At 36.9% G+C, this 20,999-nt stretch overlaps 1 protein-coding gene across 4 annotated transcripts in view; it reads right to left on the bottom strand.

Moving 5' to 3' along the window:
• Window positions 1-20,999, bottom strand: part of DACH1 (dachshund family transcription factor 1) — a 466,035-nt gene that overhangs the window by 177,168 nt on the left and 267,868 nt on the right. For 2 of the 4 annotated variants that reach the window (XM_075591024.1, XM_075591026.1), the window contains exon 4: window positions 7,352-7,429. The exons of the other annotated variants lie outside the window; for them this stretch is intronic. In XM_075591024.1, coding sequence (XP_075447139.1) covers window positions 7,352-7,429 — 78 coding nt within the window. The remainder of the gene's footprint in view (window positions 1-7,351; window positions 7,430-20,999) is intronic. 4 annotated transcript variants of the gene reach the window in all.

The following is a 20,999-nucleotide window of genomic DNA, read 5'->3' as shown; positions in this document are numbered from 1 at the left end:
GACTCAATAGGAGTAAAGGTGTTTAAACATTGATACTTAGACCATGAATAATTTTGGTGTATGAGGGTGTACAGATGTAGAATATGTTATTACTCATGTTACCAGAAAATAATGCCATTAAATAATCTGTATTTTGTAGCTGACATTATTACCAATTTATTACTCCAAGAAATGCGTTAACGCTGGCATGTTATTTATCAGTAGAGCCATGGAGCAATATGATAGCTGGATAGGTTGAACATGGTTCATAATTCAAAATATGTTATCTGTTATTCTACTGTAAATAGCTGTGCTGGCATAAACTGAATTTAACTAATTTGCATACAATTTTTTAAATCTGAATAACAAGATTTTTTACATTTTATATAGTTATTTCAGTCTTGTACAGACCAGTCTATGATAATGGCAAAGTCACTTTGGGGATAATTCTATATATGCCATTTGTGCCATTGTTTGACAAAAATCCCCACAGACGTCAATAGGGATTTTGAACAGAAACTGGCCTGAACAGCATACAGTATATATAATATAAGGCCCTTTGTCTTCCTGGCTGCAAAATTCTACTGAGCTCTTTGATACAGGGGCTGATGAACCACATGCTCAGCTTCATAGTGGACAATGCTGTACAGTGTATTACAAAATGTTAGCTTGTTATAGGTTTGTTTCAGAGAACAAAAATGGCCTCCGGCAACATCTTTTGTTGTGAGCCAATAATTTAAGGAAGCCTGATATGACCAGCGCCATGGGATTAAGAGGTGAAATATGTTTCTAACCAGGTTCTCCCTGTGGTAAGACAGGAGGGGTCCTGTTCCAGTGTCAGCTAAAATAACAATGAAATAAAATAGAGGTGAAGGAGGAAAGCTGCAGTAAAGCACTGGCTACTGCATAGTGCCATAGACAATTATGGATGAGTGCATATCTCACTCAAATTAAGAAAGATACGTTAACAAAGCTTGCCAAGTGAAATACTTTCCTTCAGAAATGTGGCTTTATCCTCTTATTCTAAAGGACATTTTTTATTGATGCATGCGGTTACATGACAGCTTAAAATATTTTTTTGCCATTAACTTTAGGCATCATGTTATATTTGTTATTCTTCGAGAAAGCTGCTTTTAGTTAAAACATAAAATGCTAGTTACAAGGTTTCTGCAAACATAACTGCCATTCCATTAAGGAAATGGTGCTGGGAACAGTAAATAGTGGCCCCAAGGGAAATGTAAGTATTGATTTTGTTTCTATGTTGGTTGGCTTATGTTTGCAATTGTCAACTTTAATCTTAGCTTGTGTATTAAGTATCTTCATAACTGCTTAGGGAAAGGAGCAAATATTAATTAGAAAATATTGATAATTTTCCATCCTTTAAATTTACTGTACAATGTTCATGTGTTTTGACATTTACATTGAATATTTCCGTGTAAGAAAATCTAATAAATAAACAGTACATAGTAATTAAAGTTACATTATTCTAGAGCACAGCAAATACTTATTGCAATTTTGTGAATAACTGGTGCATGATAAACGTCAAAGTTTATAAACGAAACCATAAGTGTGAAGAAAATTACCTTATAAGTGCCAACATGTGCACATTATTGTTTAAAGCAGCAATCCTCCTTACCTGAACTATGGTCCCCAGCTCTCATCAGAGGTTCTGTGACCTCCAGGAACCCTCCCAATTCCCAGTAAAAAGCTATTTAAATGTTCTGTAATCTCTAAAAAAAAATATAAACATGGCCACATGGGTCACCAATAGATAGAGTTTTTGTTGGGCATTGGAGCGAGCACTGATTACTTGGTCATTTTGTGTCCACCAGTGCCTGCACCTCAGGGTGTGTAGGGTCCAAGACATCAGGGCAGCTGCTTGTCAAATAAGTTCAAAGAAAAAATGAATTGTTGATTTAACATAAAATACTTGTGTAAATTATAGGAATAGTGATAGGAAAATTACTAGCCTACATTAATTACCATGTTATACCATAGCATCTGTGAAGATGTACAGAACAATTGTCAGTAGAATCACTGTATTAAAAAATAAGTTTCAAGCATGCAACCAACCATGCACAGGTAGAGATAGAGATGAGAACAGATTATTTAAAAGTGTTTCGTATGGCTTTTTTATATGCAAGATTTCTAGTCACCCCACGGAGAACTATTAGCTAGTCCCCCTCGAACTCCATGACGCTATGGAACCTGGACGCCGTGAAAATGACCAACTACATGAATGCCAGCAGTCAGAATGATCCAATCAGCAGCTCCCAAGGACTACATATACACCCCCTCAGCCCTCCATGTTCACGGCCTGATGAAGCAAATTTACTGTGCGAAACGCGTAGCCAGCTGAACGTGGCGCTTTTTGGACAATCTAGGACTCCGTACTCCCACACTACTACAGTTTTCCCTCTGTTCCCGGACGCGGTATTCAGTGACACTGCGAGGAGTTACGAGGAGCGGAGATTCCACAAGGCCACTCGTGAGCTTGCTGGGTATCTGTGTTAACCACTCGCTATGTAAGTGGTTTTTCTAGCTTTTTATTGTCTCGATCTAATAGTGTGTTATTTTTAACCCCTACTCTCCTGGATGTCTTTATGGGACTGTGCTTGCCACGAGTGCTAGGACGCCCTGTGGAGAGACAGACCCAGAAGACACAGAAGGCAAAGAAACCACCTATGGGCAGTGACTCACACATGGCCGTGTGAGTCATTATTTATTTATTTATTATACCATCACGGTTATATACCACCATCCTTCCGTCTGCACGATCACTGGGGCAGTTACTTCAGTCTGTGAGGAGAATTCAAAGATACCTCTACATGTAGTGACTCACACATGGCTGTGAGTCGGATATGTATTTATTATTATCTCTTTCACTGTATAGTGGATATTGGATACTTAACTGGTTTAGACACCCCACATGTGTTGGTTATACAGAGGGTTATACTAGCATACAACAGCATCTGTGTTCCCCCTTTTACTATCTCTACCTGTGCATGGTTGGTTGCATGCTTAACACTTATTTTTTAATACAGTGATTCAACAGACAATTGTTCTGTACATCTTCTATTTTTATGGTTTGCGCTCCCCACATCTGTTCCACCACCTACCTCAAGGATCCAGGGAGATTCTCTACCGGGTAGAGCTGCACCAAACCACCCAGGGCCAGTATTAATACATATTTATTTTATCTCATTTACGTAATTTGTATGTTTTTAACTATTGTTTTGATTTGGGAAGCACCTCAGTTTTTGTTCTATTGTAACATATAAATGGATCAGTACTATGGGTTTAGTCATTTCTAGTATGGGTCTTGGAGATGTTCACCTTTGATATGGATATATTTTTTTTTTTAGATCCTGACAGTACACAGTAAGAATGAACGTACTATAGGTGAGGTGTTACAAATTCCAGTGCTGAAAAGTAATACTGGTCAAACCTAATAATAACAATTTGGTTGTTTCAAATATATTTTTTTCATATCCCTCATGTTCAATTGCTGATTGATACATTTTACATCAAAACAGAATTTTCTGTATTTTTATTTTTTTAACTAGTATTAGTAAATAATAATTAGTGTAATATTATTTAAATCTATACTGTGAAAATAATACATTGTGTTAACCGATATACTGAAACATCTATGTGGCGTCAAATACATTTTTGTTTTTATGCATACAGTAGCAACTTTATGTTTACGTTAAGCATAGTGCATTTCTCTGCGCCAAAATAAATGAAAACTTTTTTTTACACAGTAGTAGAAATTTGAGGTTAGTACATGAGCGCACACAAATGCTATTAAAATTGAGTTTGGCATGCGCCAATTATGCGCTAAAAAAGTGGTTTGCAACACTTAGTACATGGACTCCATACTTGTGACAATAGTGACAAAAAATATCTTTAATTTACCTAGCAAACACAAACTCTGTTCTATAAAGTATTCTTAAAATAAATAATAACATTAATGTTTATCAAATCAAATCTAAACAAATAGTAAATGTATGTTGACATCTTACTATTCCCAGTGTAATATCTTTATAAGGAATAGTAAGTAGCACATATGCAACACGTGCTTTTTTCACCTAGTCCAAACCATTGTGTAATAGCAATTCTTACATTTCCACTGGAAAGGGAGACATGTATACGTGTAGAGCATGTAGAAATACCATATTATCAATCTCCAATGTATGCAATGTATGTGCCATTGTAAGGAGTACAGAAACAATAAGAAGATTATCAGTCGTCTTTGAAGATTACATTAAAACTTTACACACGGATTGTAATACTTCCGTACACAACAAAACTATCAGTTTGATGTACCAATGAAAAAAGAACATGAAGCACAGTTTGCTTTGTGGAACTTCTCCATTTTTAGATCCAAATGCTTTTGATGCACAATGCAAGTCAAGGTAATCTACTCGACCTCAGACCTGGCTGATTGTTTTGGTGCGTATTTAAACACTGCACTTACAGTACAGTATGTGCATGTCATATAATGTAACTCCTATTGAAAATCGTAAGCCCATGCACATGGAGAAAAAGTGGAACAAAAAGCCATGAATGACACCAATAGATGTAAGATGAATGTGCCAATTTTATTTCTAACTGGCCGAGTACAATGTACCACCAATAGCAGCTATAAGTACTGAATTGATTGTGTCCTTTCCTAACATTCAGGATGGAATATTTCTCCCAAGACCATGAATAATGAAGGCACTGCAATAAAACATTATTTGAAAATGCCCAAAAAATGAATGTTGTTTTTGTATACTTGTGTTATAGACAGTAGTTGTATGGTGTACTACACTCGTATGCGTTTGTAATATATTTGTATTGATGTACAACAGAAAGACATAAAATTGTTCTATTTTTGATCATCCAAAAGAGCTATTGGGGAAACTCACTAATATTTATTTTTGCATCTTAACATTTTTTATGATATAGGACAAGAATTTAAAAAAAACCAAGCACATGTTGGTGTATTTATTAATATGCTGTGATTAGACATTTCTCCATCACTTGGGAACGGAAATGCTTGTGTAAATAAAAATTAATTTGGCTTGCATGAATACAAGAAAGTCGTCATAGTAATATTGTTTCAACAAATATTTTACAAAAGTAAGAGTATCCATTAAAGACGCAGTCCAAGCAGCTACACAGCCAATTGATTTATTGTCCTGTGACCGATCAGTAATCCTACTTCCCAGGGTTCACTAAATGGCTGCCTTTCAGTTTCAGATCAATTCTTGTCAGGGTAACTCAGCAACTAAATGTATTCTTATATTACTAAGGTAACATTGTCTATTGTTGCAGTTTGCAGCTCAAACTGCTGGGAAAATTATCAACAAATTATCACAAATGGAAATGTATTACAAAGATCTTGCACTGCTGGGGAGGTGGGCTAAAACATGATATAGAAATCAAGGTATGCTCAGTATATTAAAACTCATTAAAATGGCATTAAGAGTTTAATTTTACATTTAAAACAGGTAATCAGTATTATCTAAAACTACAGAACTGATTTATAATTTTTTTTTTTTAAACACACATAGGATATGGCATGGATTTCTCCTTTAAGCCACGGGGAACACACACACACGGATGCATACGGGGTTAATAAGTTGCATTTTCTTTTTTGTCAATGTCTTCCATTCTTCTGGAAGCTGATATTCCTCATCAAATGGTGTTATTGTGCCTTTACTGTTGTTGCTTTCATAGTGTTTTTATGTGTTTTATAGATTTGTTTTATGTCTTTTCTGTCTCTGATCTAAAGTAATGCTAGATTATAAATGGTATTTTAGCTCTTAACCTCTGCCCACCCTTTTTTGAGTAACACCTGTAAAAACAGAAGATCTACACAGAAATAATTTTTCATGAAAGAACTGCTTCTCTAATTACATTGCTTTTGAAAACTACTAAAGATCTCCCCTGATATGAATGAAACCAGCATCTAGTTGCTGTCTTGCTATCTCTTTGGGAATATGATTTATTGTTTGTTGTGTGAAACTAAAAGAGAAAGAAAATTAAATTCTCTGTGCCACTGCAGCTAACCCCATCATTGGACCTACAGTATATGGTGAAGAAGCTCACAGCTACGCTGTCAACTGTAATTGATCTGAAGGTGTTGGTGAAGCATCCTGGAAAAAGCATCTATTAAATCGACAAAATACCTCCCAGATGTCTCATACCCCCTAATGAAGCTGTCTGCCCAAGGTATTTACCTTGCAATAGACATGTTCATATAAAGAAGAATGGTTATAGATTTCAGTGTATATTCTTAAGTACAGTACATGCGTTGACACATTATTGATCATAAAATTGACATGTCTTCAAACTCATATACAATTATTATTGGAGAGTTTTGTACTGAATATTGAACAGTAATAGAGTTTTGATTTTGATTGCATATTTTTTGGTGTCAAAGCCATCTTCCATGAAATACATTGAAAAAACCTTAAACTGTATATACGTTATTAAGACCTTTGTATACAGTATATAGATACACAATACCATATATCATTAGCCACAGACTCAGTCTTTGCTAGAATTATATGAATTTCGAAAAAATAGAAGCTTACACTCGTGTTGGCACACAAGGTTGCGACGCCAGAACGCAGCGGGGCCGGGGCAAGATACCTAATGTCATTTGCTTCTCTTGGAATTTGCAAAAGTAAATTATCTGTTAACGCTTGGCAAATTTCTAGCAAAGTTTACCATTTTTATCACTAGTTTTTACTATATGTAGATAATCTCCAAGATCAAAACTCAATGCATTTTATAACAACCAATAAACATTTGTTCTTTTGCAAACCTAATTTGTTATACGAACATTATCTCCTGCACTCAGTTGTTACCCTTTGGAGGGGGGTGGGAGGGATATGTACCAAATGTCACAAAAAGGAGGTGCAAGAATTCTCCAAAAACCAGTGCAACTATTGACTCTGTCTCTTTGCGTCTATGGGGTAGATACACAAAGCTACATTAAATCCCCCCACCCTCTGAAATCCTATTGGGCAACCTAACTTCTCTTCCCAGAGGCCTACCCCCATAAGCCAACCCCCCCAACCAAACTACCCCCCCACCTACCCCGCCCCCCACCTCACTAGACTAAAGGGCAATAGCCCTATTAGCTAAGTGTTTACATTTCATCTAAACAAAAGGGAGAGAATCACATGGTATATCATCCAACCTGATTGGTTGATTACCATGTGACGTTTGGCTTTCTGTGATGTTTCAGACCCTATATAATGCATGGGCCAGCTCAGAAGACTGAAGTTGCAAGAGCTTGGGCCTGAAGAAAGAAGAGGAGAAAGAAAACAGGTTTTAAGATATAAAGAAAAGAAGATAGAACATAAATACTCACCAAAGAATCTTCTTCTATCAACTGAGGATCGAGGGCTGCGGGTCAAGTTGAGGATCCAACGTCGGACACCACGGATGCCTTTGAATTACAAATAGGCCATTGCACCTGGATTTATTTTCACTTTGGTTTTTTTTTGGCCATTGGGCCTTGGATCAATTCTATTTTTTTTTTGTTAGCTATCATGGCTTGGATTGTTATTTTTTATGGTTGGGCATCTGTCCTTTATTGAATTGTTTATGGGAGTTTCTGCTCTGAAGATGAGGAGGACGGCCTTCATCCCGGCAGTGGTAAGTATTCCAATTGTTTTTAATGGTCAACATATACTGCCTATGTGGCCATCTAGTCCCCCATTCAGGGCCTAGGTAGCCACAGTGAAAATCAATAGATTAAAATTATTGTTTTTTTTTAAGATGTGATTTTTTTTGTATGTCTTTATTTTAAATGTATGTTGTAATGCTTTGCAATGAGCAAAAGCCCTATAATACATGTTTGATTGTTTCCTTGCTCTCTTACAGAATGTGTGTCCAGGGTTAAATGGTAGCTTAAAAAAGTGTAGTTGCCTTTTTTCTCTTGTTCTAAAATCATCTCGTATCTATTATAGCACACAAAAGTAGTATGACTGCTGCACTAGTGATACGCAACCCCTATATGTAGAGTATAAAACTAAAAGCTACTTTTATTTTCACCTTTTGGTCAGTTTCAGGGGGCATCTCCATCCTTCGTCAGGTAAAACAGATACACAATCACCAAAAGACCTTATAAACATTATAAACTACACGCACAATTAAGTGCCTCATGTTGGGCTACATCTCATTTACATATAACATTGAAACAATTATATGTCCCACTTGTTATTAAGTGCAAACTCTAGTACTGTATATACAGCTGGTATGTTTCTACACATAATATCAATGTTAATGGTAATGTTTACAGAAATATATATATAATTAGAAAATAGCTACTAATAGCAAAAACCTTTATGGAAATATTTTTTTTTTTAAATGATCAAAAGTTATTATACATCTACCTATATACAACTGCAGAAATTACAGAAGGATATAGAAAAAACAAATCCTTATAAAGGTTATTTTATTACACCGAGAACCTGGATACATTAATATCCTTAGATGTTATTCATAGATGTTTAGATAACACCTTTTATCTTATCAGATCTTTTTACATAAAAAATCCAGAGAAGATCAGAATACATTTTTAGACATTTCAATAATATACAGTCAATGTAAAGCATATAATATAACCTATATTGCATTAACGCCAAAAACATTTGAAACTCAAGCATTCATGTAACCCCTTAGCGCTTTCTGTATCCAATTTATCAATCCAAAACATTTCTCTTTGTAGACAGTATTTTGTGTCATTTTCTCCTCTGGTAGGTGTTTGTATTTGTCCTATCACTTGTCATTATAATTGTGATACATTATGTTTATGTAAATAAAAATGCTTTCCCACTGGTGTATTTTTTAAATGTACAGTGGATCATAATTTCTAATACTACAATGAAGGAACAGACTCCTCATCGATCAGCTGTGTTGATATAGTATTGAACCACAAACTTCAGGAAACTGGCTTCACCAAGGAGTTAACCAAATTAAAGATTCATTTAATCTTTCTTTAATAGTGGGTGTGGTTTTTAATGTTTATAAGGTCTCTTGGGGATTGCATATCTGTAAAGACTTGATGAAGGGTGGAGATTCCCTCCGAAACATTGTGTATTCTGCTGACCAAAAGCACTATAAGCCACATTTGGCTAAGAGGGCTATTGCCCATTAGTCTAGTGGGGATGTAGAGTAGGTTTTTTGGCGGGTGAGGCGGGTTATGGGGGTAGGTACCTCAGGTAGGGTGGTTGACATACAATGGGTAGTTAGGTAGTTAGGCTATAATGTATTAACCCCTTGGTTACCTTAGCGACCATGAAGGCATGCAGTATGCATGCCTACATGGTCACTATGACTTCCAAGGGGTTAATACATAGGTCACAACTAAATTTCTTGAGCGAGTCCAAGCTATTCACTTTTTTCTTCTTATATTGCTAATGCAATATACTATATGAAGCCAAAGTGTGCCACTTCAGAACCCTGGACAAGGCCAAATAATGTTCTGCTACCCGGCATTAGGTGCATTAATTGGACTGCTGTGGATATGCATTGAGGTGTTCCACTCCTCTTTTGCATCTCATTAGCACTGAAGCCCAATAAAGTCCTAGCTTTAAGACGGCAGTTAACGCCTCGTTAGGGTGCTTTGAAGATCCCCTTTAGCAATTTAATGGCTCATGAAGATATACCATTTAGTATCAAGGTCCAATTTTGAGCATTTTGAGGAGGAGCTCAGGAATAAGATATTCAATGCAATATAATAATATGCAGAGCACACTGTCTGCAGGAGAAACCAACATATTTCTCAGTTTTAGTGAATTGCCTTGTAAATATTATAATATTAGTCAAAAGGTCATGCTTAATATTTGTATCTATTCTTAAAACTGTAAGTGAACAATCGGAATACAAAACACACATGTAACATATATGAAATATATGTGACATATGCATAAATGAAATACATATTTTTCTTAGATAAGAGCAATACAAGAAATAAATATCACAAGCTCAGATTTGAAGGGAAATTATTGACTACAGCATGTGGTTTTAATAATATTTTTTCATCTTCTGTCCCCAGATCAGTTGTCAGAACATTTGTCTTTTATTCGTACTATATTTTTCTCTCATGACCTTCGTTTCTCCTTAACCCTGTTTTCAACAAAGCTATCTAAACCCAGTTGGCCTTCTGTTTCTCTAATCTGCAATTATTTATGTTTTCTTCATGCTGTTCTGTCTGCCTTGGGAGTAAAATTGTATTTGGTGAAATATATAGCTAATTATACAATGAACCCAGCAACAAAAAGACAGAGCAGATGTTACTTTAGATGTGCTAACAGTCCCCATGCTTAATGCTTGCACAGTAAATGTACATACAGTACTGTATTTAAGAAGAATATCTAAACAGAAAAGAAACAACATACAGTACTAGTATACACAATAATCTTGGTTTAGAAGTTCATCATTCATTCATTTTACCATTTATTTTTAAAGCACCAACACTTTCCCAGGAACATGTAATGGAAAACAAGCACATAAACAAAACATTAAAACGAGCATACAACCTTATTAGTGTTGTATAACAGTGTACAAAAATACTATGTTCTGTATATTGAAATCCTAATTTTAAGGTTGCAAAATAGGAGGAGGAAGTGGAATTTAAATGAAGTGCCAAGATAGACTTTAAGAGGTGCAACAGAGGTGCTTTGGAGCTGGGTTTGTCAGAGGGTTATTTGGGAAAGGAAAGATAAATATACATACATAAGCAGTTAGTGGAATATTTTGAAACCAGGCCTACTGTAAATATCTGTTAAATTATAGTTATACTAGAATTTTGAAAGCTTGAATGTAGAAGAGATATACATGAACCTAGAAGTTATCCAAATAGGGTATGTTTAAATAGATACATTTAAGAACAGTAATTTACAGCTTGTTTCTAGAAGGAAACAAAATATATCTCACAACTTAAATATAGAATTAATAATACTAGTAATAAAGTGTCACTAATTCCATATTTACTAAGCAGTCTTTTGTCATAAGACACCTTCTGGTGGTTGAAGGCACCTTGCAATACTTTCTCGTCAATGGACTATAAAGTGACTTCCAGCTCCAGATGAATGCTTAGTAAATATGGGCCTACATGTGCTATAGGGAACATAAAAATATTGTTTCCAGATACCAAACAGAATGTTGCAAATACAATATGTAGGCTCTGATTTAATATTCTGAACAGCATCATTTTCACAGATAGATATCACTATGTGTAATATTTAAACATTTGATTAAAGAATGGACATTGTTTTCCTTTCCCTTTAGCAATCCAAGAGATGTTTAAAATGCAAGAACAGCTGAAAACATGAATACTTTCATTATATCTATTGACAATATCGATAGAAAAAGCGGAAGACTCAGCAAAGTTGTTTGATTTCATGGATATCAGGAAATGGAAGACATGTAGAATTTATGTTGTGGAAAATTGGTCCCAAGTTGGTTTTACACTTCAGCAGAAAGCACTTTTGTCTTGTATGCAAACAGTTAATGAAGCATGACAATGCTGAAACTTTTTGCTAACCCAGAGTAGCAAAACTGTATCTTTTATTTCTACATTACATGATACACACAGCTGTACTAATTAGTATTTACAGTACAGTACATACGCTAGGAATTTGTAAGTACAGTAATAAATAAATAAATAAAAGGAAGGCTTACGCTGGTTTTTTATTTTTGGATATGTCCTACAACCAATTTAAAAAATGACAACAGTCAACAATATAATTGGTCATTTGTACAGTATTGGGCATACATTAGTGATTCTAAATTTGGAAAGTTCTGAATGCTAAACTAAATTAAAAACTGCTATAAATCGTTTGGGTAAAAGATGTCACTGTAGTAAAATATACACTAGTCATAATATATAATCGTGAAATATGGAGGGTGATTTATCAACATCTTGTAGTATGGGTGGGGCAAAATAGTGCAAAACTACTGTACAATATTTATCAAAGGAAATACATAATAATAATAAAAGCATGTTCTTGAATAGAGTTGCTAGTTTTACGTAGCGCTTTACAGAGACATTCTGCAGGCACAGGTCCCTGCCCTGTGGAGCTTACAATCAATGTTTTTGGCGCCTGAGGCACAGGGAGATAAGGTGACTTGCCCAAGGTCACAAGGAGCCTAACACCAGGAAGTGAACCAGGTTTCCTGGCTTCAAACTCAGTGCCACTCAGTGCCAGTCAGTGTCTTTACTCACTGAGCCACTATTTCTCCCTACTGCATAAATAGTGTGCAGTTTTGTGTCCTAAGTGTGGGTTTAGAGGGCTTTGATAAATAGCCCACAAAAAGTTATTTTGCAAGAACTGATTCAGATTTAAACAAATGCATTGCATGTAGTACCCACAATTGTTAGTTAAACCATCTTTAAGGATGATAGTGATAATCATAGTCACACTATTCCCAATAGAAATATTTGACCATACTGCAATTACAGACGAGGCCACGAGTATTCTAAAGCTTGCCTTAAACTAGCCAGGTTACATACTGATATGTGCTGGGTGTAACCTGGCTAGTTTAAGGCAAGTTTAAGGCATTTCTGTATTGACTAATGACCCATAGAATTAACACAGCAGGGGTCCCTGGCAGTCCCATTCAGTTTGAATGGGACTGCCAGGGACCCCCGCTGTTAATCTGATGGGCCATTAATCAATGCAGAAATGCTGGGTCTAGTTTAAGGCAAGTTTAAGGCATGTATCCAGCATGTACCGGGTCTTTTTGGCGATTGCCACTGGTTTGTGTTAGAATAACCGTGGTCACTACAGTAGCTTTAAAATTAAAATTAGGGTTGCCACACTAAAGTTATCAGGCTATGGCCCCAGTCACTGCGCGTGCGCTGGGGTCAGGGTTGCTGATGGCGCGTGTACCTTTGCAAGCTGCGATCTGTGGTATGTGATTGTGCGTCAGGGGGAAAGACAAGATCGCAAGAGGTGGGGGGAGCATGGCGGGTGTGGCCATGACGTCACGCAACTGGTTCACCCTCATTGGCTGAACTACCTCCATGATGTGGCCAGCACTCTGTCGCCACAAGAAAAGACAAAAATCTTGTCTTTAGAAAATGTATGTGGTCGCACATCACGATTGCTACAAACGCAAGCAGGCAGCTAGTAAGCCCGGCCCCTTGAGGGGCGGATCTTGTTTCCACCACGCACGCCACAGCGCATGCAGAAGCCCACACTGGGGACCTAGCCTTATAATACAGGAAACCATAATCCATTATGAAATCTCACTCGTCCACCTCTCCCCTCTCCCTCTCTTACACCCCCTCTCGTCCTCTCCTTCTCTTACACCCCTCTCTTCCACCACTATTTTTCTTACTCCTCCTCCTTCCACTCAATCGCACTACCTCAATCTCCCTCCCTCTAAAATCCCACGCCTTCCTCAGCATTCAATCCCCTTCAAACTCAATCTCCCCCTTCACACACTCAATCACACACACACACACACACATTTGAGGGGGGAACTCAGGTGCAACACGATCCCATGGGTGGATACCCAAGTTGGGACGGACTTCCGGGCTGGCCCAACATCCGCTGGCGCTTGGAGGGTTGGTTTAGGAGTGAAAGATGGAGAGAGCTGGGAACCAGCAGCTACAGTAACAGAGGCTCTGCAAATAGGGGACAATTATGCATGCTGTCAGCCCTTTCAGAGACAATGGGACAATTTACTTGAAAAAGCGGCAATCCTGTATACTGAATAAGGAACGTCTGGCAACCCTATACATAAAACAAACATTGGTAATATAGGAGGTGTTCAGAGTAGTCTGTTGGTAAATCTAGAGAAATGTAGATCTGTTGCAGATTGTACTACTTGTGAAGTCTTGAAACAATAGTTTCATCTATGAAGCACTCCTACCCTGGTCTATTAAAATGTATCACAATCTAATATAGTAAATAATAAGTAAATATTAGTAGTGGGCAACTGCCCGCTATACACCACCACACTTATCTGTATCTGTCAGAGGGCCTTTACAAACATTTCATATACCAATTGATATGCAAAATGCATCAAGGCAATCTTGGAGCAACATTGGGTCAAATTTTAAAATGTTAATTTTCATCATGGATGGAGTTGTTCACTAAATTGTAATAATGCTGACAATAACACTGAATGTAGCAAGATATTTGCTCCAATTATTGTACCGTGTGAGCTTGTGATGTGCGTTGAGTCAACAGGAGAAGTTAGGGAGAAGTTGCATGTGTAGAGTTTAAATTGAGATGTACACAACTATGCTTGCTATGTTCTATAGTCGTCCTCTTTCTTTCACAAACTTTGTGGAGCCAACCTACTATTTGACTTTCTTCCTCTAGTCAATTCTGGTTGAGATCAGCTAATGGAATAAAAAAAAGTTTTATTGGGAAAGGACAGAAATAAACATGAATTGTTTAGTCTACTCTGCCCTACAAGTAAAAGACTGCATGACATAAAATGTAATACAGGTCAATTTACAGTATTTACAGTATTTTTACATTAAAATATGCATTGTAGACAGCAAGGATTTGCCAAGTTCATTTGAAGCAGTTGAAAATATTTTTCTTGATCTTTCTATGGTAATTAATAGAGTTCTAATCTGGATAATGTTAATGACCACTGCTCCTAATTTAAATCCCAGTTAAACCAAACTTATTAAGAACCTATTTAAGGAGGTTTAGATCAGTGTAAATCTATAACATGTGTCTGCTTGCACATATTGTACTAATTGATAAAGAATCTTAATTGTTTTAATTTTTGATTTTTTTTCTTGATAGATCCCAGGGGATTCCAGGGGACACAGAAACCCAAACATGAATATATATATATATATATATATATATATATATATATATATATATATATATATATATATATCGCTGCTTCACTCACTCCCTGGAAGATCTTGCCTGGCTGCAGGGTCTGTATGGTGCTCAGTACCGGTGCTCAGTACCGGTGCTCAGTACCTGTTTGGCTCAGGAGATGCTGAGAGTTCCACGATGACATGGGGAAACAGGACAGGCTTACGGTGCTTCTTGGTGTTCTTCTCCTTGGTGACAGTGCCTCCAGTCATAGTAGGCTTCAGCAGAGCTGAAGGCAGTCCCCACTATAACAGTCTTTACTCCCTTACTCCTGTCCAATAGACTGCCACTTAGCCAGAAGTATAAAAATGGATGCTTTATTGTAGCAGCCAATGTTGATGTCATTACAGCAAATGCATTAGTTGTCAGGGTAAGTCCCAGGCTTCTAGATGGTGCTGGCCTGCTGGCAATCTTGAGGCATTGCTATATTTGTTTTTGCTGCACTCAGCCCATGAGGGGTTGAAAGCATGTCTCTCTCCCCGGCCTTTAGGAGACTGTTCGTCCTTACTCCATGAAGGGGGAAACTGGACTGACTCTCACTCACCCACCCTGTCACTCAGGCAGTTAGTATGAAGAGGGGAAAAACCCCATAGGATAGCCTGTCACTGTACAAGCTACAGTACTAGGGCTTACATGACACAGGGAGGCAGAAAAATAGCCTGGACCAGCCATGGCTATACAGTATATATATATATATGTGTGTGTGTGTGTGTGTGTGTGTGTGTATGTATGTATGTATGTATGTATGTATGTATGTATGTATGTATGTATGTATGTATGTATGTATGTATGTATGTATGTATGTATGTATATATATATAAAATCACCACAATTATTAAGGTTATGGTGGGTAAAAAAAGTGACAAAAACCCTCCACAGTACAGCATAAAGCAACTGTAAATATTACTGTATGTTCATGTGCATGTCTTAGACAGGTCTGCAACCCTGTCTTTCCCCATTATCGCCCAGCATACAGCGCTTCCATTGCAGCAAGGGATTCTGGGAAATGACATGCAAATGAGCACTCAGTGCCACCTTTTGTCTCAAGCTCGTATTACATATATAAAGAGAGAGAGAGAAGAGAAAGAGAGAGAGAGGGAGAGAGAAAGAGAGAAAGAGAAAGAGAGGAGAAAGAGAGAGAGAGAGAGAGAGAGAGAGAGAGAGAGAGAGAGAGAGAGAGAGAGAGAGGAGAGAGAGAGAGAGGAGAGAGAGAGAGAGAGAGAGAGAGAGAGAGAAAGAGAGAGTGAGAAAGAAAGAGAAAAAGAGAGAGAAAGAGAGAGAGAGAGAGAGAGAGAGAGAGAGAGAGAGAGAGAGAGAGAGAGAGAGAGAGAGAGAGAGAGAGAGAGAGAGAGAGAAAGAGAGAGAAAGAGAGAGAAAGAGAGAGAGAGAGAGAAAGTGAGAGAGAGAAAGAGAAAAAGAGAGAGAAAGAGAGAGAGAGAGAGAGAAAGAGAGAGAGAGAAAGAGAGAGAGAAATCGAGAGAGAGAGAGAGAGAGAGAAAAAGAGAAAGAGAAAGAGAGAGAGAGAGAGAGAGAGAGAGAGAGAGAGAGAGAGAGAGAGAGAGGAGAGAGAGAGAGAGAGAGAGAGAGAGAGATAATCCACTCCAGCAGGAGAAGACACAAGACAGCACTCAAAGGTAAGTAAGAAAACTTGTATTCTTTAAAATAGCACAAACATGACCAATGTTTCGGTCCTCGTGGGACCTTCCTCAGGGTGGTGCTGAAGGTCCCACGAGGGCCAAAACGTTGGTCATGTTTGTGCTATTTTTTTTAATACAAGTTTTCTTACTTACCTTTGAGTGCTGTCTTGTGCTTGCTCCTGCTGGAGTGGATTACTTTTCTCATACTATTGGTATAGGACATGCACTGCAAACTGTTTATGGTATTGGGAGTGCCGGCTGCCCCTTTTGTTATATATATATATATATATATATATATATATATATATATATATATATATATACTTTTTTTTTAAGTTTGAAGACAGCAAAAACATGTTACTGTATGCTTATTTTGAGTATTTTTCCATAGTTTAAAAAAACTATGTTTAAATGTTTAAATCCAATACCATGTATGTTGCAGCAAACTAAGAGGCAAACATTTTTCAGAATTAAAACACCAGCCAATGTGCTATTTAAAAAGAATAGTGTAAGCACAGAAAAAATACTGTATCTGTGAAAGAAAAAGTGAAACAAATAGGGTATTGCAATACATGCAACATCTCCATTAAAAAAATAAAAAGTACTACAATGCTAAACCCTCTGCAGCAAAGATTAGACTGATGTGACTATGTAACGCGAGACTGCACATTACATACACATCTAGAAAACTATCAGTGGTATTATTTAACCCAGTTAGTGCCATAAAGGTTTACAAAGTATTCATTTGCAATGTGTTTAAAGTACTCCAACACAGCAAAATAGGACTAAATATAATAGTCACAGCCAACTACAGAAGCTGTTGGTTACTAAATGGGACCGCAAATGCTCAGCAGCTGCCAAGTGCCATCTGGACCCCCACCTCAATTTTGTTGCATTTTGCAACCAACAGCTGCTTAGTGCAGAGAATGGACTTCAATATTTTTATGATACCTTATCAATAACAAACAAGAACTGAAAACTGATTTAATGCTGCTCGCTCTGTTTTATATTACAGTGCATCGTCAATAATACGTTTGTACTGATTCCATCTGGTATGAAAATGAAATGAACATTATTTAATAAATAATAAATATACGTCATCTTTAATACTTAAACAACAAATCAAGATTGGGTTTTGTAGCAGGTCAAGGATACAAATAATGCCATTAGTAATTCATACACAGTTTGTTTGTTTTTTTTTAATCTCAGGCTGTGTATTTGTATTCGTATAAAAGTCTGTCTGCAATATTTCACAATAAACCACAGCTAGTGTTGTAAAGAGAAGGACATTACCGATAGCATTTTCAATCATAGGGACTATATATTAAAGAGCAATCAATAAAAGACACACAAGACCTTAGAAACTACTAGTTAAAGGTATCATTTTTCTCAGATACTTAGCAGTATCCTTTTAAAGTAATTGCTTTTGGTCAATGTTACTCGTTATCATTCAGTCTGCTCTTTTGCTAAAATAGAATAGATGTAATTTCCATTAATATTTCAGCTGCCCATTGAGATTTGCAGTATGCCCACTCCAAAAAGTGGCTTTTTTATTTTAACTCTATTCAACTAACAATAATGAGTCATAAAATACTGAGGCACATATGGTGCTTGGTGTAATTCTTACTTCTTTGATAATGGTAAATGGATACAACATAATAATGTCAGCAGAATATGATTATCAGTTGAATTTTAAATATATTGAAGCCATTCATAAGAAGCGCAATTGAAAAAAATTAGGTTTAATCGTAGTTGTTTTACATTTATGCTCGCTTTTATCTGTCCGTGACAGCAGGGAAGTTATACATTGGCACCAAATAAATACTTAAATAGCTAGAGAAAATATTTACTGTGTGCAAGTGTACAGCTGGGATATCAAATTAAAAAGGGCTACGAATTGGATACAGTATTTCCAGTTGTACAGTAGTAAAGTCTAAAAGAATGACCTATTTCTGCTTTGTAGTACATGTATTGGCGAAACGCCAAGATACTTCCAAACAATCACTATTCCAGAGCACTCTTTTAAAAATCAATTAGCAGTGAATGCATTCCATGCAAGTGTTTAAAAATGTCAAGCCTGCCATTTTATTTCTAGCCGTGCATCATTAGTGATATTTTCTAGGCTTTTTATTTTACTAATCCCTTTTTTCCCTGTGAAACCTTTATGGGAATTGTTTATGAAGTTTCAATGTGTACATAACACATAAATATTCTGTATCCTATATTTTTTATGATGAACAGTTTTCAGTTGTTGGTCTAAAACCAGGAAGAAAATCAATGAGTAATTCCTGAATTTGATTTCCTCTTTTACAAATGTTTTTGGTAGTCAAGGCAACATAGTAATAGTGAATATTATCACACATCTCTGACAATGTAAAGCTTCTTCTTAAATTTAGAGATGTGAGATCCAAAAAACATTAGAGGAGCATTTCAATAATGATATCTGCTAAAACTAGGGTGACCAGATGTCCCGGTTTAGCCAGGACAGTCCCGGTTTTTAGGCCTTTGTCTCGACTTTTTCGGTCACTGTCCCGGTTTTTATCGGCGCCGGAAGCACGTGCACGATTGGCCGCCTGGGCGCATGGGTGGACTGCAAGCACGATCGCGCATGCTAACGTATGGCCGGCAAGTGCCACTCTCGGATGTGCACGAGCAACAGCCAAGCTCCAATCGTGCATGCATACCAGCAGCTGGCAATCTCTGATTGCTCATACAAAAAAATTGGCGTGGTTTTCCCCCGGAATAAATATGGTCACCCTACCTAAAACACTTACACCCCATCCTTAATGCCTTTCACTGTACATCAAAGGGAAAACCACCAGTTACGTATGTAAGAGAAAGGTGTTTTAAGGTCAGGTAGAAAAATGAGCACAGGTACAACATGTAGGCTACAGGGCATGTATGAAGACGTTTTGCATTTTAATTTCTCTGGGAAACATAAAACATTGCTTGACATATGGAAGGCCTTAAAAAAAAGCAAGGCAACATGTCTGTGATCTTATGTTTATCATATGCAGTTATTCCTATTGTGCTCACATTTGTAGACTGTCCTTGTTAGTTTCAAATTTTTAGTTCTAAAAAAAATCTAAACTAAGTAACAATAATTAGAATTCTCATCATTAAATAATTCTAAATACACATCAATACAGAATTCTGAATAATTGTAAATATTTAGAATACTCCGCACCCAGAATATATTCATATGTCTTATGCCCACTTGTAAGCCTACCCCATAAAGAACTCAATGGAAAAGATTAATAAAACACTGGTACAAGTTGACACACCCGATCCAGCATTAGCTACCGCAGACTTTAACCCGTACTGGCGTTTGATGAATCAGCCCCAATGTGTGTTTCCATAGTACCATGATACCTGAAGTACAATACCTGTAAATATTGATACAACACTGCAGGACATACAGTACCAGTAAAATGTTTATTGTGTTCAATTAATAAACTAAATTGTTCACGCCATCAATTTCCATGCTAGGGGTTTGACTATTACTATTTGTTCCTCTTTTTGAATAAATACATTTTCTTTTGATGCATAAGAGCTCTTCAAATCTTTTAAAAATTACATAGACTGTAGATTAAATAGCTGTGCAGATGTGTGCATGCACCAACATATTTAGTGAGTTAGAATCATAAAGCAGGAAACCCCATCCCAAATTTTATTTATTTTGTTACATATTCTCAGATCTCCAAGAGATGAATCGCAGGGCTCCAATATCTGGGGGGCTCTCAGCTTACAAAATATCTGCATATTTATTTTGCTGGTGAAATAAAAGAAAAATAGCCACAGGTCTTGCCAATATAAAGCAACAATTTAATTGCAACAGATCAAGGTTGACTCCAATAGACATATTGTGTCCTCAGGACAAATAATCTTGTTTAGGAGATACAAGTAAGGAATTAGGGGGCCTTGAGAACTTGGAGTACCCTAAGATAGAACTAGGCATCTGGGTTGACTGGCAATCTTCCTGTATCGCTGACCACATGACCGCTTGGGAAAGTGATTGCATTATCACAGCCAAGCCCCTAATGACACTAACAAAAGTGGAGATCCTTTCATTGTCCCCCATTAGACAGGGAGCAAAACCTCAATGTTTCCCGAAAATTATAAGGGTCACTAGACTGCCGGCAAACAATCAGCATGGAACATCATTTTAAACCTAGGACTCATTTTCTGATGTGATTTCAATTATTGATTACTGAAGTGTGAGAAAAAAGATTACAGATGTGTAAGCATAACCCAGTTTGTAAATGTACGCATAATCTTGTTTAGCGCTTTACAAATGAGACCAGGCAGGGAATTATAATGCAACAAAGAAAATCAGACAATAGGACAGGAAATCCCTTCCTCAAAGAGTTTACAAACTAAGTGGTATGTTGGGAGAATTACAGAGACAGCAGTTAAGGGAATAAGTGCAGTAAATGGCAGTGCTTGGCCACAATGATTGGTAGGTTTGAGGGTGTGGGTGTGAGACAGTAGCCATGAGTCTAGGCTACTAAAAAAA

Source organism: Ascaphus truei, chromosome 3 (assembly GCF_040206685.1).
Source record: "Ascaphus truei isolate aAscTru1 chromosome 3, aAscTru1.hap1, whole genome shotgun sequence".
NCBI classification, from domain to species: Eukaryota; Metazoa; Chordata; class Amphibia; order Anura; family Ascaphidae; genus Ascaphus; species Ascaphus truei.
This window is presented reverse-complemented; position numbering and strand designations above follow the sequence as displayed.